Source organism: Hylobates moloch, unplaced genomic scaffold (assembly GCF_009828535.3).
Source record: "Hylobates moloch isolate HMO894 unplaced genomic scaffold, HMol_V3 SCAFFOLD_13, whole genome shotgun sequence".
Classification (NCBI taxonomy): Eukaryota; Metazoa; Chordata; class Mammalia; order Primates; family Hylobatidae; genus Hylobates; species Hylobates moloch.
In genome coordinates, this window is record NW_026652288.1 from 95,285,862 (window position 1) to 95,302,458 (window position 16,597).

General features: G+C 42.3%; 1 protein-coding gene across 4 annotated transcripts in view; it reads right to left on the reverse strand.

Moving 5' to 3' along the window:
- The window catches only part of IGF2BP2 (insulin like growth factor 2 mRNA binding protein 2), a 184,793-nt gene extending 169,792 nt beyond the window's left edge, over positions 1-15,001 (reverse strand). For 3 of the 4 annotated variants that reach the window (XR_004251168.2, XM_058426924.1, XM_032171830.2), the window contains exons 1-2: positions 14,742-15,001; positions 13,128-13,188 (exon numbers count right to left, since the gene is read on the reverse strand). Coding sequence is in view for 2 of the 4 variants with exons in the window: in XM_058426924.1 (XP_058282907.1) it covers positions 13,128-13,188; positions 14,742-14,919 (239 nt within the window). In the remaining 2 variants the exon portion in view is untranslated. The remainder of the gene's footprint in view (positions 1-13,127; positions 13,189-14,741) is intronic. The other variant, XR_004251167.2, reaches the window with a different exon arrangement.
- Between the last annotated feature and the right edge of the window lie 1,596 nt (positions 15,002-16,597).

The window sequence follows — 16,597 nt, forward strand, 5'->3', positions numbered from 1 at the left end:
TGGCTATTTTTCCAGAAGCGTTAAGATCCATCACAAATGAGGGGAGCCAAATATTAATAAAATCCTGAATTCCCAGGCTCCTGTGTGCCACTCTTCTATGCCCTACCATCTATGATTTGCTAACCAAAGTTTTCTAAGACATGCGCTTTACCTGACCATTATAAAGTGATTACTAATGAGTTATTTCATTCTGCATGTAAGTTACACTTTTTTTTTAAATGCTAATGCCAACTATCAGAGTACTCTGGGGCTTTTATTTTATTTTGCTTTTTAAAAAGGTCCCTTAGGCAACTGGAAGTTTCCTTTCGTTTAGCCTTAATGATTATTTTCTGCACCCAGGGAATAGAAGCAGAGTCCATATGGCCTTCAATTTCCTTAACTTAAATACAGAAAAGTGCAGCAGTAACCAAAACACTTTTCAAACTATTTAAAAGCACCACTTTTCACCACTGAATTTTCCTATGGCACACTGTGTGCTTTTAAAACCATTTGCCTTATATCAGACATTTAACAGGCAGAATGGCCAGGTGCAATGGCTCATGCCTGTGATCCCAGCACTTTAAGGGGCCAAGGCAGGCAGATCACCTGAGGTCAGGAGTTCAAGATTAGCCTGGCCAACATGGCAAAACCCCATCTCTACTAAAAATACAAAAAGTAGCCAAGCGTGGTGGCAGACACCTGTAATCCCAGTTACTCAGGAGGCTGAGGCAGGAGAATTGCTTGAACCCGGGAGGCAGAGGTTGCAGTGAGCCAAGATGGTGCCACTGCACTCCAGCCTGGGCAACAGCGAGACTCTGTCTCAAAAAAAAAAAAAAAAAAACAAAAACTAAAAAACAAACAAAAAAAACCGAACTACTCAAGTTTTTACTTTACAACATGTTTTTTGGACATATGAGAATCAAATTTTCTTAGAAAGTGGCTTAAAACATTATCTATAGTTGGCTTAGTGTTTAATTGGAGAGGGTGTAATTTAGATTGATGTGGAAACCTGTTCCTCCAATTATATGAAAATAGAGGCTTTTTTTTTTCCATAAACATGTATTATGAAATACTACATAAACTTATAGGACAGTCACATATTCAGCATATATATATTCTATATTTACAAAAGAATTTTAGATGGTTTAATATAATAGAAACAAAATAAGATCATCACATAAAGATAAAAATGTAGGGTACTTTATAATGGAGAAAATAAAATAATTATTTTATTAATAAGTAAAATAATAATTGATGAAAAATGGCTACTGCAACTAAGACCTAATTTGATTTTGAGTTTCCAAACAGCTATCATCATTAGATAAGATCCATACGAGTTCATCCTGTCTATCAAGAAAAGGACTTTTCCCTCTCACTCATAGACAAGCCTATGTGTAAGGGATACTAAACATAAAGGACAGTGTCTTCAACAATGTTTTATAGAAGATACAGATTTTCATGTGGCAGACTGCAAACTGGCAACCCACGGGCCAGATTCAACCCACGGCTGTCTTTTTTTGACCTTCAGTGTCTATAAAAAATTTTGAATTGTTGCCAATATTTAAAACTTCAGATACTTAACATAAGAACTCTGACTTCCACCTTCTCTTGAAAAATCAGATTTGGGAACACTGGCCCTACATTTCCAAATGGCAGCAGTTGGCTGGAGCTAATAGCTGTCCCCCCTGCACTATCCAGAACACCCTTGCCACCACTTATGTCATCTACCCCTGTAAACATATGGTGTACAAAAATCTTACTACAAAAGTTGTGTGCAAAATATGAAACCATGGGTCTCTGAAGGCCAGTCTGTGGGAGGCTACAGTGACGGAGCACATGGCAGGGGACGGTGCTCTGAGTAGGGCGTCTCTCTCTCTCTCTCTCTCTCCCTCCCTGCCTGGGCATCAGAACCTCTCAGGGGATGTTTAACAACATGTAGCTAAATTCCAAGGACTTTCAGGACTTTCCAAGAGTCCTTGGCCATAGGGGAAGAAATCACTGAGAGAACAGTATTTTTACTGTTTTAAAGTAATATCCTGTTTTTGAACAAAAATCATGTATGTAGGACTGATACTGAGGGGGTGTGTATTAGAGTATCATGGCTTGTGACCTAGCTCATTTGTTGGGCATTCATTCTAACCAACTGAAAATGTTTTGAAGATCACTCCTGTGTTCGTGGAGCCCTATCTTACACAACAGATAAGAGGAGGGCTGCTCTGCCTCAAGGATTAGGAAGCCAACCCTGCTTCCACCTTCTGAAGCAAAAACTTGTTTTCGATGAATGAACGGGTCCCGTGTCACCATGCCCATCACTCTTCAAAGGCAGTTGACTCTAATGGCTCTGCCAAGAGCCAGAGCATAATCACTGGCCAAGGAGCTCCCTGGAAAGTTCCTGAAGGGCATGCATTCTATGTTGTTGAGTATAGAAAAATCCATAGATTTAGTAGTCTGGCATGCAGTTGGCAAAGCAGATACTTGTTACCAAAATGAAAGTGACAGGAAATAGAGGGCCATTCCATGGAAAGCAGATGTAGGAGTAACAAGGGCAGGGTCTAAACTTTCCTCAAGAAAGGGCTTTGGGTCAAATCAAGGAATGGACTGAAGACTCAGAATTACACACTTTACACACTGTAGGGTGGGTGCTTACAAACTGTGTTTTAAAGCAGCAAACTCCTTTTCTAAACTAAATCTTAGACTCAACTCCAATTCTGTATATAAAACAGCAACAAATGCAGCTGTCTTTGTATTGCGCAGTGGGTAAGAAGCCAGGATTCCCATGTACATACATCCATTCGTCCTTCCCATAAATTTGGCATCTCCTTGGAATCCTAAGGCTCTATGAAACAGTGTTTAATAAAAACTGCCATAGAGAATAAAAGATACAATGTTGGCCTAGAAATTTATAAGGCAGGTATTAACACCGTGACCACAATCGATACATGTGAACTAAAGCCACTGATCAATTTCAGTATCTAAATCATTTTTTTGAAACCATTATTGAAATAGACACAACATACCATTAACATGCAAATCAGTGAACAAAGAGCTAACTCTTCCCCGGCAACACTCTCATGATGTAGAAATAATTATATTAGAACCAATCACCTGTTTCTGAGCCCTATGTAACTCTTAAAATGCCTTTTCGACTTACCTACTTTACAGATCTAAATCTCTGTCTTCTTTAATTCAAGTAATTGAGTAACCAGTACCTTTGTCATCTCAAATATTTTAAGAAGAAAAATATATAAACATTTTAAAAAATAATAAACAGCCAAAAATTTTAAATATTAAGCAACTAGTATTTTGTTCTCTATTCCTTAAAAGGGAGAATCAATTCCACATTTTTCAATATCTGAGCTTAAAATCTGGTTTCTCAGATCCTTGATTTCATCATCTTTAGTGGTGGCACAACTCAGGGAGTTTTACAAGGCTTAGTTTACAAATTCAGTGTCCATGACTTGAAGACATCACTATCAGTTCAAAAAGAAAGGGGTAAACAGTAGTACAGCTGGATCCAGGAGAGAGGCCAGATTATTTATGCATCCACAACATTATTTTCTATCTGTCAATGGTTTAAAAAAAAAAAAAAAAAGATGTTTTCCCTTTCCAAATAATAAATACAACTGAACTGCAGGAGAAAAAAGTAACCCAAATTTTCAACCACTTACAAAAGCCTACAACGTTAGACCCCTACGACCATCGAAGCTCATGTGTCTGCTGCACATTCCAAGTAAGCGTATGCCACAGAACCCATACATTCCAACACATTGAGCAAGCACACACATGCCTCCCCAGCTTCCCCAACTCTCGGCCAACCAGGGGGCAATGGGGCTGCAGGCAGGCCTACACACCAGGCACCGCACTGCCAGCCCTTTCCAGCCATCCCCAAGGAAATGCAAAGGAGAAGGAGAATGAGAGAGGAAGTGGCCGGTGTGAGGCCTTAGAGAAAGAAATGCAAAACCTTTTTTGGGGCAGGGCAACCACATACTCAGAGTTTTTAAGTGTCAAAGAAAAGAATACGTTGTGTGAGACTCCCAGTCCTGCTGTCACCGTTGGAATCACTTACTATCTTCCACACACAATCAGTGAGGACCAGTCTTTGCCACGCGCTCTGGAAGTATAGAAAGAAAATGCAGAAGCTGTACACATGGTTTAGTCACCTACACTTCTATGGTCTCCTCCTTTCTCCTCTCCTCCCTCCCTTTCCATCCTCCCTTCCTTCTTTCTTAATAATTTAACAGGCTCAACTGCAGTTTTTCAGTGTTAAACTGCTTTTATCATCTACCTCTGACTCTCTTAAATAAAGAGGCACAAAACATTTTACTTCAAAACCTTATTCATACAATGATAAGAAATGATAAAGAAAAACATCCACTGAAATTTCAAAGTATGCATTGTTAAAAATCACAAAGATCAGTAGGGACCAAAGTAAAAGGTCTCCATGTAATCCAAAAATACTATACAGCCTATCCTCACATGGGCTTTTTCAAAAACACCCTCTATTTCATAAATTGGTATGAGGTTAACCTGTCCAAAGAATCACCACTCGATTTTTTGTTTCATTTTTCAAAGAGAAAGAAAAGATATAGTAATAAAAATGTCTTTCCTGGTAATTTTTAAAGCTCTATTAGAGGTTCTTGACTGGGGAAAGTAATTATTTTATCTCATAAATTATATAAAATTATGTTCTTGTCAAAAAGCATGGCGTCTATCTAGAAGAAAACCTCTTATATATCTCATTTCATTGGTGGTTTAACTGTATCTTAAGTCCTATGTTACTAAACAAAAAAAGTAACAAAATGCATGAGATAAAAAGTAACAAATGCATAAAGATACTTAAGTATTGTATCCAAAAGTGCTTTCACTGACTTTTTCACGTGTCAAAGAGGTTTAAAATGTTCTGTTAATAAGGTGAACCATTTTCTAAAAAGTAATTTACAAAAATTCCATTATTTTCCTTCTCTAAGACATACACATTTTAAAAAATACATACAAAAATGAAAGCATGCCAACCTTTGTGCAACATTCTGTATCCTAAACAAAAAACCTCAAGTTTTTTTCAGGATTTGAAAAAATATATATATCTGGGTCAAAGGCATGGAACAGGCCCTCCTCCCACACTTCATACATGTATGTTTTTTATACTTAACTGTCAACCACAATGATTTTTAAAAAAAACCTCTTTCTCTTTATATAAGTGCTTCTACTATAGGACTACTTCAAGGAAGTTCCTTCAAATTATGACTAACCCTTTTAATTCTTTTCAATTATATTAAATTAAAAATATACTGAACTTCAGCTCCTAATCTTTCTCAGCATAGGTTTTATATATGGAAATTTTGTCTCTTATTCCAAGTTAGGAATAATATACAAAGTTACTCTATAGCCTGTATACATATTATCACAACTTTCTACTTCATTGCTAAGGTTCTGTTGCAGTATTCAAATGAGATGGACAACAAGCCACTGCCTTCTGAAGTTCTGGTCAGGAGCAAGGAGTTATTTTAGAGTCTGAAGCTTTAGAGCCCTTTGTGTAAGAAGGATAAAGACGGATCCTTCAGGCTGTGGGGAGGATAAAACAGGAAGCCTAGTCCAGTGCCTAGCACATAGCAGCCACCCAGTTTTAGTTACCTCTCTTCCTCTCCCCCATCTCCTGAGTCAGAATTCCACGGAAAATGCTATATCCCACTCTGGACTGTACTAACTCGAAGAAATGCATGGGGAGTTGGAAATAACCTTCTTTCACCTATTTTTTTTTCCTTGATAATTCCTCCCTCCCTCCCACCAGCACCATAAACAGTCCATAAGAGTTAAAGGAAACGAAGATAAATGCAGGAAAAGTTTACAGTTGAGGGGAAATGAACTGTAGTTCACATGCTTCATTATTTAGCATATTTTTTTGTGCGATTGTAAAATTAATAAAGGACTCAGAACTTTATGGATACTATCCCTATTAACACTCACCCCATACTCAAGAGGCCCAAGGCCTTATTCAGTACAGAAAGTGACGTTGAGAAAGATATCACCTCTGGGAAAGACCTGGCAGTTTCTACCAGGGAAACACATAAACCACAACACAGCCCTGACCTCTGCAACAGGCTGTCTGAACCCCGTGAAGAACCCACCCAGGAGATTCCTTGAGCTAGACTTTCATTTACCACATGGCACATAGTCTTGACCCGAGTGACAGTTCGCTGTCTAATCTGTGTGGCTCAGATGTTGAAAGAAATGTTTGTCTTGTTATGTCAGGAACACAACCGCTGAAAAAAGCAACATAACAACAACAACAACAACCCCACAACCTGCTTAGGTATACTCCCCACTTCTGTCTGTGGGCAAGCACAGAGATGGGAAGACGTGCAATGCTACTTTTAAAATTACCTCTATTTCTAATTATTTTTTTTCTAAAAACTATAGCAAAGTACATATCACTCGGACTGATGTGGCATCATTGCAAAGGTTCAATTCACAAATGTATTTTCATATATTTCTACCACTCTTGAATAGCACTCTTTCAACTTTGTAACACATTCAGCTGATGACTTCTTTAATGTAAAACGTTAAATGGAGAGGAAGCACAGTGGAGCGAGACTCAGGGACCTCAAAAGACCTGGGTTCTAGCCCTACTACTTAATTAACAGTCATGTGGCCTAAACAAATTATTAAGCTTCTCTGAAACTGAGTTTCCTCATCCAAAAAAAGAGATAATATCAATTGTCCTATTTTTCACAAAATTATTATTTGGAATAAATGAAATAATGTGTCAAAGAGGCTGGAACAGCATCAGTACTGTATGAATATAAGAGGCAGACACAAAAAATACTCCTCCCTGGGATAATACTACTACCATTGTTTAAATACCAATACATGAAATCATCAACCTTTCTGATCACATTTAAAACAAAAATTTAAAAATTCAAGCTTCTCACTACAGCAAATCCTTACTTTGAGACACATTAATTATGTGACAATAAGAAAAACTGAAAATATAATTCTTATTGCAATGTTCCCGTACAAATTTTTCTGGTCATTAGATGCAACATTTATTATGATATGGGTAAATAAGAGAAAGCTCAAAACATGCAATCAGAACTCTTAATTTTCATTTATCAGACTTATTAAAATATCTGCTTTATTTATGAAATGTCCTTGACACTAAACAGAATGGGAAAATCCCAACTGAATGTTCACATTTTAAGAAATAAAGTGTAGAATAGATAAATAATGAGGAATAAACAAAATGTATCTCAAAAATACAGATATTATTTAGTGAAAAGCAGAGGCTTGGGGAGGAGACATAACTATCAAATGATGGAATAGGGCTAGCTTTTGGGCTTGAATGCCTCCTATTAATGAAAAAGCATCCATTTTCACTGTTGTACTTATTCTATCTCAATATACCATCAAACTCTAAACCAAATTAAAGAAATAATTATTGTATTCCTTCTTCTCTCTGGCAGCCAAGCAACAGAATCTGAAGTTTTCTACAAAAGAAAATAATTTTTCTTCACTATTTTATGGAGAGACCAGACTAAAGTCCATGATCAAAACAGGAAAAGTAAAACCTTAAAAATAATGCTCTGAGCACTCTGCAATTTTGCTGCCTAAAATAGAACCCATAGAGTCCATGCCACCAATGAAAATTATAAGTTTGTAAGCATGAAGTCAAATTATAAAGTAAAAGATTTAAAATGTTTTAATGGTGATGATAAATGGGAGGAAAGACTTATCTTCATTGGTAGGTGTTTGCTGTTTATTTGCTATTATTTGTTCAATGATACTGCTTTTGAATGAATACCCAAAATAATTTGAACTTGAATTTGAATATTAGAAGGACTTTACTAATAAATTCTGGGGGCATGTTTTGTTAAACAGAACACTCCCATCTCTCAATTTAAGAAGTTAATCATAGCTTTTGAAAGATAATGCTTTTGACTGAAAGTTTTAGAGCATGAACTCTTTAAAAATTAGCTTAGCCAAGCCCACTACTTTCTAACACTGAAACACTGAAGACTTTTGTGATGTTTAAATATAACTTTTAAAAATACATTTCGAAATGTATAATTCAACATTTTTAAGTCTCCAAAGAAACTATTTCAATATAACGCTTCTTCTAATGAAGTTTACTCACTGAGAGCACTTGTGTTATGCAAAATACTATATTGCTTTTCAAAGTATAGAATTTCTAAATGAAAGTGCATATTCAAATCTTGAATTTTCTGACACTTAAAAAAATGGCTTATAAAATCATCAAAGCCTTCACAGAATCTTTTGTGACACGGGATAGCCAAGTGAAAAGGAAGGAGGGCAGATGCTGCACTGATGGTCCTCTTTCAGTAGCATGCTCACTGTAAAACCTACTCCAGGTACCTGTGACTTGGCTTTCACGACAAGGTTAACCACCTACAAGAGTTATTCATCACTCAAGGCAAATATCACTGCACTTGATTCCCTTTGCCACAGGTTTCAATCACCAAGCAACTTTCTTGAGCCTTGTCAAGACTGAATTCCAGAGCAACTGTTGTTCAATTAAAGATCTCCTGCTCCTTCTTGATACCATCTACCTGAAACTGTCTCCCACAAAAAACATATACACACACTTGCACGTACACGACTGAAACAGAGAGAGGAAACATTTAGCTCAAATAATATCCTCTAACAATTCTGACCAATTGCTCATCTACTTTTGAAGGTTTCATAGAGGACTTGGAAGAGTGATTCCGCTACAGATAGCAAATATTTAGAAAAGCTTGAAAGTATCAAATATATAAACAGTTCCTGTAGAAATCTGGTTTTCATAGCTTTTTTGACTTTTAATAAATATGCCTAAGTCACTATCCTTTTATGCATAATTCAAAATCATTTACGTTTCCCCAACACAGTACTTGAAAATCTGGAGCAACCTCCACACATTAAAAAAACACAAAAACCACGTGTTTACTCAAAATAATAGTGAAATGATAATTTTGATATGCAATTTGTTCTAAATCTTCTTTTAAAAATATTGTAAAAGTTGAATGCTTTTTCTCTTAAAGAGAACATATTGCACTTTAGATCACCAAGTATAAAAGGCTTTGTACAAATATTACTAATATCCTCTCATCTTCTCTCTACCAAAGGATAATCTCAGGTTAACATAATAAAAAACAAAATGCTTAGAACATCTCTTACTGGTCATCTTATACCTGGCCATAAATATAAGGAAATACATGAAAAGCACCATTTGACAGCTGCACTACATATCACAAATCACCTTTTGGAATTAATGTTTAGGTGTTTAGCCATTAAATAGTTTTATCAATTGTTATACTACAATTTAAAAATTTTATGTATTTGGTGAATTGAAAAAAAATCAAGCAAACCATAAAATCTATTTTGATGTATAAATCTCATTGGTTTCTAATATTTAATTAAATGATGTAAAAGCATCAAATAACCAGTCTTTTAAAAATGTAAACTAGAATTTTTAACCAATATCACCAAGTTCATTTTTTTCTGTATTGCTTCTATTTTAACTCTAATACTTATCTCTTCGAGGTCACAATATGCAACTCTCTAGGGTATTACCTAGCACCATGTGAAAAAATTACTAACTTTTTTTTTTCTGGGAAACTAAAAGTTTAACTCCAAAGCCAAATCAAAAGTAACCTTACAGTTTAATATCATATATTCTGTGTTAATATATGTTATATCTACACATGGAATCTATGTAAGTAAATGCAGGTATTAATTTCTAAGTCAACAAATTCTCAAAATAGGAAGGTACCACACAATTTTAACCTAATAAAAGTCATTTCTGTTTCTAGAAAATTAAAAATTGATGCAGCAAAAGACTGCTGCAGGAAGGGCCTGAGATTGGATGTTTTTTCTTCTTTTTGGTATTTAATTCAACTATACACAATGTAGTACATACAAGCAAAATACAATTGAGATACTGTTTTCTTTAACATTCCTATAGGAGACCAAATTCATTTGCATTGGAGTGAACACAATTACTGATTTTTAACTCATGAAAGACAAATTCATAGCTTTTTCCTACACTATCTCATAGTATTCACACCATCTCAGTGAAAGAATGTCTAGAACCACTTAGTTACTTCCTAGAGGTGGGCAGAAATTGCATTTTTCAAAGTTTTGTTTCTCACAGAATCATTCAGCTTGAGGTACAAAAGCACATTCAAGTTAGCATGTCTTAGTTCAAAATAAGGCATGCAGTGTGTGTGTGTGTGTGTGTGTGTGTGTGTGTGTGTGTGTATATATATATATATATATACATAATTTTTAAGTTAACCTTCATCAACACCAAAAATGAAATTTCTGTCAAGGAAGTTTCCAAAACTTTTAACAGCATTTTAAAGCTTACCAGTTTTTTCCTCTTTAATAAACATTTGACCATATGTACTACCAAGAAATATTAATAGAGAAAAAAGATTCAAACGCTTTTATTCAACAGAGCCTGAAACCAACTTACAAAGAGAAATAAATGCTTTATGTGTGGTTGACATTAGAATAATTTGCATTTAATAAGAATAAAACATACGCTGCAAAAAGAAAAGAGTTTTCTAAGGGACCCTGAGAAAATAATGGTATCTAGTCTATTATGCTATTATAAAATGATGCCAGAATATTTAACAAAAGATACAACTGGTAAGCAAATGGCATGACAATAATTTCATAAGATAAAAACATCTACTCCCAAACTATCATTAACCTTAAAAAATCTATTTGAGATATAGATATTAAAACTAATTCTTGAGAAATCAAAGAAATCACTACAATACAAAGAAAATGCACTCAATTGTTGAATGATTTTTAAGTAAGCAAGCAATGAGGATGAACTATTTTCTTCCCATTTTCATTTCAACTAACACAAAAACCACATACAGAATTGACTTAACACTGCCAAATTTACTTCTAACTTGTTAATATTCATAGAAACGCAACACAAGAACACCAAAATAGTCTCCATATAACATAAAAGCTTTGGTTTCAAATGTCACAGTACCCTGGATTTAGAAAGCCATCAACGTGGTAGTGTCCAGGACATGAGAACATACAGCTGCTTCATCCCTGAAGTCTGATCTCAGTACACAATACCGGTCATTAGCTATCTCTCCCTTAGCCTGCAGTACAAGTAGCTAATTTCTGCATTTAAACTAATAAAGGAAAGGAAAAAAAATTAAAACCATCCAATCAGAAATGATGCAACTCCTCTAGAGCAGCAGCTTATGCATACATTTGGAATGTTAAACATTTTCAGTGTAGTGAATCATACACAGCGCATTTTAATCTACCTCCTGGGTATTTCACATCGCCCACATGTTCAAAGAAATCATCAACTAATAGGGCTGTATAAATCCTAGATTGCTCTTTATTTAATTTATACTAAAAACTGGGAACATGCCTTTAATTCTGAACTCTTAAACAGAACAAAATTACTTAAATGACACTCCAGCTAACAGCAAATATTCTGCATTTTGAAAGAAAAAAGATAAAAAGTAGTACATTTGTGAGAAGTTTTAGGAGCTGTTAATAACTTCGGATAAACCAGTATTTCACATATACTACAAAATTAAATAATGCACACTGCAACATGAAATGAGACAACAACAAAGATAAAATTCTAGTAATTTTTTTTTTACTAATTATAACCCCCAAAAGTATTCACAACCACAAACAGCCAACAGAATTAGACATTTATAGAAACATACTGTATCAAATACTTGGGGTAGTTATTTCACTGTTCAATATATTCATTCTGCAAATTTTCAAGTGTTTTGAGATAGTAATTTATATTTGTTGTAAATAGCTAATATATCAGAAAGCTTCAACTTGGACTTCTCAAGCAAAAAATATTATTTTAAAGAAAAGTATACAAATTTAGAATACCTTATTGAAAACCAATTGGTTACACATTACATCTTTCCCAATAGAGGAAAGAACTAGCTTAATATTACACATGAAACTGCAAATCATAACTCACCTTTTTTAAATTAAAAAAAAAAAACAGGATTTAAGTAATTTTCTCATATGCCACAGAGGTCATTTGCAAACAAAAGTTATTCTGTTGCTTACTTAAAATAAAACATATCTGGAAATGTGGCACACAAATTTTTAAAAATCCCTTCAACAAAACATCTAAGTATTTATAAAATTAGGGTAGTTTGTTTTAAAATCTACTCAATCCTGGCAAAAATCAGGTGGTTAAACTATTGACTGATAAACTGTAAAGGTGGTAATCAAAAACTTCACTGAACAGCTCCAGTCCAGCTACTTAATGACTAATGGTGAAGAAATGTATGTGAATGGGATATAAACTAAGTTTCGACACACAGCAGAAGAAAAAAATTTAGAATGAGTAATAAAGGGCCCAAATTTAAAGTCCACAATAAACTTTAAACAAAGATGTTTTCTCTTCTCTTCTCATGTTAGCAAATCACTGTGGAGAAATCCAACATCCACAAAACTTGTTACTCCGTCATTAACAACAGTGCACTTAAATATAACTATAGATTTCACAAGGGTATTTATTTTAGCCGCAAACATTTCTTACAAGCAACAACAACAAAATGCTCAGAAACTATACTCAGTAGTCTCAGTGACTGAAAAAGTCCGGCTTTTAACTGCCATCCAATCCAAACAACCAACTTCTTTAGAAAGCTATGCAAAATATTGACCCCTTACTGAATTATTTTACTATTCAACATTAAACTATCTAAAAGAGAAAAGTAATTAATCGCTAAGTTTAGTTAAGCAATTTAGCTGACATAGTAAATATTTACTCTTCACATCTCACAGGAAGTCTTGACAAGCATTTGCTGCTATTCTGCTGGGGGTAGGGGCGGGAGGTGGGGGTGGGAGGCGATTTTTGATAAACAAGTTACAGGGTCCCAGCGAACTGAACACAGCTAGTGTTCGCCACCCCGACCCCCAATCAGGCACCAGATATTTTCTAAGAACAGTAAACACCTTATATAATGAAAGTAAAAAAAAAAAAAGTAGCTTTCTAAACTATGTATCTCCACTAACAAAACAAACAAAAGCCCCTTTAAAAACTACCAAGAGCACGTTTTTTAAAGCTATGTGTACGTTTTTTACTTATACGTAAGGCCAATCGCAAAAAAAAAAACTAAGCAAAGTATATTTACCTTAGCTTTTTAGAGACTGAGTAATCAACTTCCATGATTTTCCCATGCAATTCCACTTTACCTTTAAAACAGAAATTAAAGCACTCAGAACCTTGCTTAGATCAAGCCCGCGGGGGTCTAGGAGGGGCACGCACGGAACTCCACGCTCGGGCTCCGCCTTCGGGCGCCCCCAAGGGGTCTCCTACCCGGATCGAGCTGGGCGAACTTGGTTCCCAGTGGAAAGAAAGGTGGGCGCCCCGTGTCTCGGGACAAGGCGAGAAGGGTGCGAGCCCGGGTCGGACCCCAGGTATAGCCGTGGGTGGCATTACCGGAAAAACAAATTTAATAAAGAGCGGCGCCAATTTGAAAGGATGAGCTCATTTGAAACTCAAGCTGCAGGGCTGGCGCGGCCCCGCTGCTCTCCCGGCCCCCACCTCTCCATTCCGCTAATCCGGGGCCCGAAGGCTCTACCGGGCTCCCCTCCCTGCCCTCTCCTCCCGGTGGCCCCGAGAAAACGAGCCGAAGCCCCCCGGAGTCCGCCGCAGCAAGAGCCCTGTCCCTGCCCGCTCCTGGGTGTCACCTTGGCCTCGCCGCCGCCCCGCCCCCACTCCACACGCCGGTGGGGAAGGGGCTCCCGCCGGGCCGGGGTTCAGGGGGCGCCGGCCGGAGCCCGGGGGCCCGCGCGGCTGGGAGCGGAGCGTGTGCTGGGGAGAGTTGGGGAGTGCGCGCGCGCGAGTGTGTGTGTGTGTCGCTCTCCGTCTCCTGTCTGGGCTCCAGCGCGCTCGCGGGCCCCCCGGTCGCCTCTTTCCCGGTTCTCAACCCTGGCCCCCACCGAGTTGAGACAGGGCACCTCGTAAAAAGGTGCTTCTGGCCGAGCGGGAGGCGGGGGAACGGGCGGCGGAAAGCCCCCAGCCCCGAGTTCTTCTCAATAAAATCGGACAAAAAATTCAGAGAAAAATAGGAGCGCTTGAGAGAGCAAGCGAGAGGGGACTGAGGTTCGGGAAAGGACCGAGGGGATGTGCCGTCGTGCAAGGGCTGGGGCTGGGGGAGCCCCAAGATCTCGAAGGGGCTCACCAGGGTGGCGCCGAGGAGGTGTCAAAAGTGGGGGGCCGTGGGGCGAGGTGGGGAGGGGGCTCGAAAGGAGAGTGCGGCTCAGGAGACGCCAGAGGGCGAGAGGTTCTGGGCACGAGGCACGGGAAGAGAGAAGGTCCGGCCGGGGGAGGAGGAAGAGACGCTGGATTTGGGGAAGGGGGGACCCTGACAAAGGGGGTGACAGGAAGGTCAGGGGAGAAGTGAGACGGGGGACGCTCAAAGGGTGGGGGGCGGGGAAGCTCAGAGCAGTCCGGGGCGCCAGGGGAACGAGGGGTGCCCCTAAGGAGCCGGCGAGCCTCGGGAGCCCTCGGAGCGGCACGGGGGGCGCCCCAAGGCTGCGGCCCCGAGGGCGAGGGCAGAGTCCAGAGCTGTGGGGGGAGGGGAGCGGGCCGGCGGCGAGAGTTGAGGGTCTGGTGCGTGGAAGTGAGCGTGCGGGCGCGGGAGCCGCCGCCGGGCGCCGCCCGCCGGACTCGGCCTCCCTCCCGGCGCCGTCCCGGCCTGAGCGGGGCGAGGCGGGGGGAGGGGGCCGCCCTGAGTGCTCACCCGAGAGGGTCTCGATGGCGCGGATGGCCCAGTTCTGGTCGGGGTAGTCCACGAAGGCGTAGCCGGACTTCAGCAGGACCTGTCCCGCCAGGGGCAGCTTCCTGTCCCCAAAGAGCTGCCGGAGGTCGTCGGCGGTGACGGCGGGGCTCAGGTTCCCGATGTAAAGCTTGTTCATCATCCGTCTCTTCCCCGAGAGCCCGCGGCTCCCCCGGCCCGGTACCCGGCGCTCCTCGCCTCCTCCGCTGCCCTCGTCTCTCCTCCTCCTCCGCCCCCCCTCCCCGCCCTCCGCCCGCCCGCCACCCACCCCCACCCTCAGCCTGGCTCCCCCCACCGCGGCCGGCCCGGCCCGCCCGGGGGCAGAGGCGGAGGCGGGGACTCGGCGCGGCTGCCTCCTCGGGGCAGAGTCCCGGGCCGGGCGGCGGCGCGCGGACAAAGCGCTCTCTCTGCCTCCCTCTCTCTCCCTCTCAAGGCGGTGGCGGGAGGAGGAGCAGCGGCGGGCGGCGGCAGCGCACCCCGCGTGTGTCTGTGTGAGAGTTTGTACGGGCGTGTGCGCAGCCGAGAGGGAGCGAGCGAGCGCCCCCTCCCCGCCCCGCGCCGCTGCGCCCCTCGCCTCGCGCCCACCGCGCTCCACAGTGGCTGCTCGGGCTCCGGCCCCGTGCCAGGCGGGCGGAAGCGGGTCGCGGCCCCGGGCTGGGGCTCCGGGCGCCGGAACCCCGGGCGGGCGCGGCGCCGAGGCCGGGCGAGCGGCGGGGCGGGGAAGGCGCGCCCCGGACGCGGGTGGGAGCGCGCGAGGGGGCGACGGGGAGCCGCGGGCGTGGGAGGGAGAGGGGCTGCGAGTGAGCGCGGAGAGGGGTGTGCGCAAGGTGGACCGGATGTGAGTGCGCTGCTGCCAGAGCAAGCGGGAAGGTGTGTCCCGGAGGTGAGAGGCGAGGGCAGGCTGGGAGACAACAACTTTCGCAGCGACTTGGCCGGGGCTGGCGCCCTGCGCGTTCCCGGGCCGTGCGCTCGCTCTGAGACCCGCTCCCCGCCACGCTCTCCGAGGTGACCGAGCGGCGCGTGTGGTCGAAGGATCGCGCGCGAGAGTCGGGACGCCTGGGACCGGGGTTGGCCGGGCCCTCGCGGACCGTGCTCGCGGGGAAGTGGTTCCCGGTCCCAGGCCTCAGTTTCCCGACCGGGGAGGGAAGGCGGAAGGCCAGCGCGGAGTCACGTCCCCTCCGCCCAGACCCCGCGCGTCCGGAACCCCACGGCAGGCGGCAGCCTGACGTTGGCAGCTGCTCTCTATTCTGGGAAGTGTCGAGGGCTTCCCGGGCGGCGGCGGCGAAAGCCAGGTGGCGGGTGGGGAAACGAACGCCGAGGGGCCAGGGGCTGTGGCGAGGCCGCAGCGCTGGGGTCAGCGGCCGGGGGACGGATGCTCGCCGCCCGGCTGCACGGCTGGTTCAGCTCCAAAGCCAGGGTGGTGGGAGGCGAGGGTGGCTGGAAGCGGAGGAGCGAAGGCTGTGTAGGAGTTCCCCGAGCACTGGGAAGGGCCCGGAGAGGAAAGAGGTCCTTCCAAGCGGAGGAAACAACGTGACCGACGGAAGAGGCAGGGTTGGGATGAGAGCAGGCTGGAGCCGAGGGGCTCGGGCAGGAGTCAGATAGGCTAGAGCGGGCTGCAAGTTCCGGGGCCCGGCTGGAAGCCTGATGGTTAGAGCCTGGTCCCAGCCAGGAAATGAAATTCTACAGGAGGGAGAAGAATGGCAGGATTCAGAGGTGAGGAGGCAGAAGATTCCAAGCTCTGGACCTCTGGGGGCCATTGGGAGAGTTGAAGGTTTGATCGCGGAAATGTTGGGTTTGTGAGGGCGTTGGGGCGCAGGTGC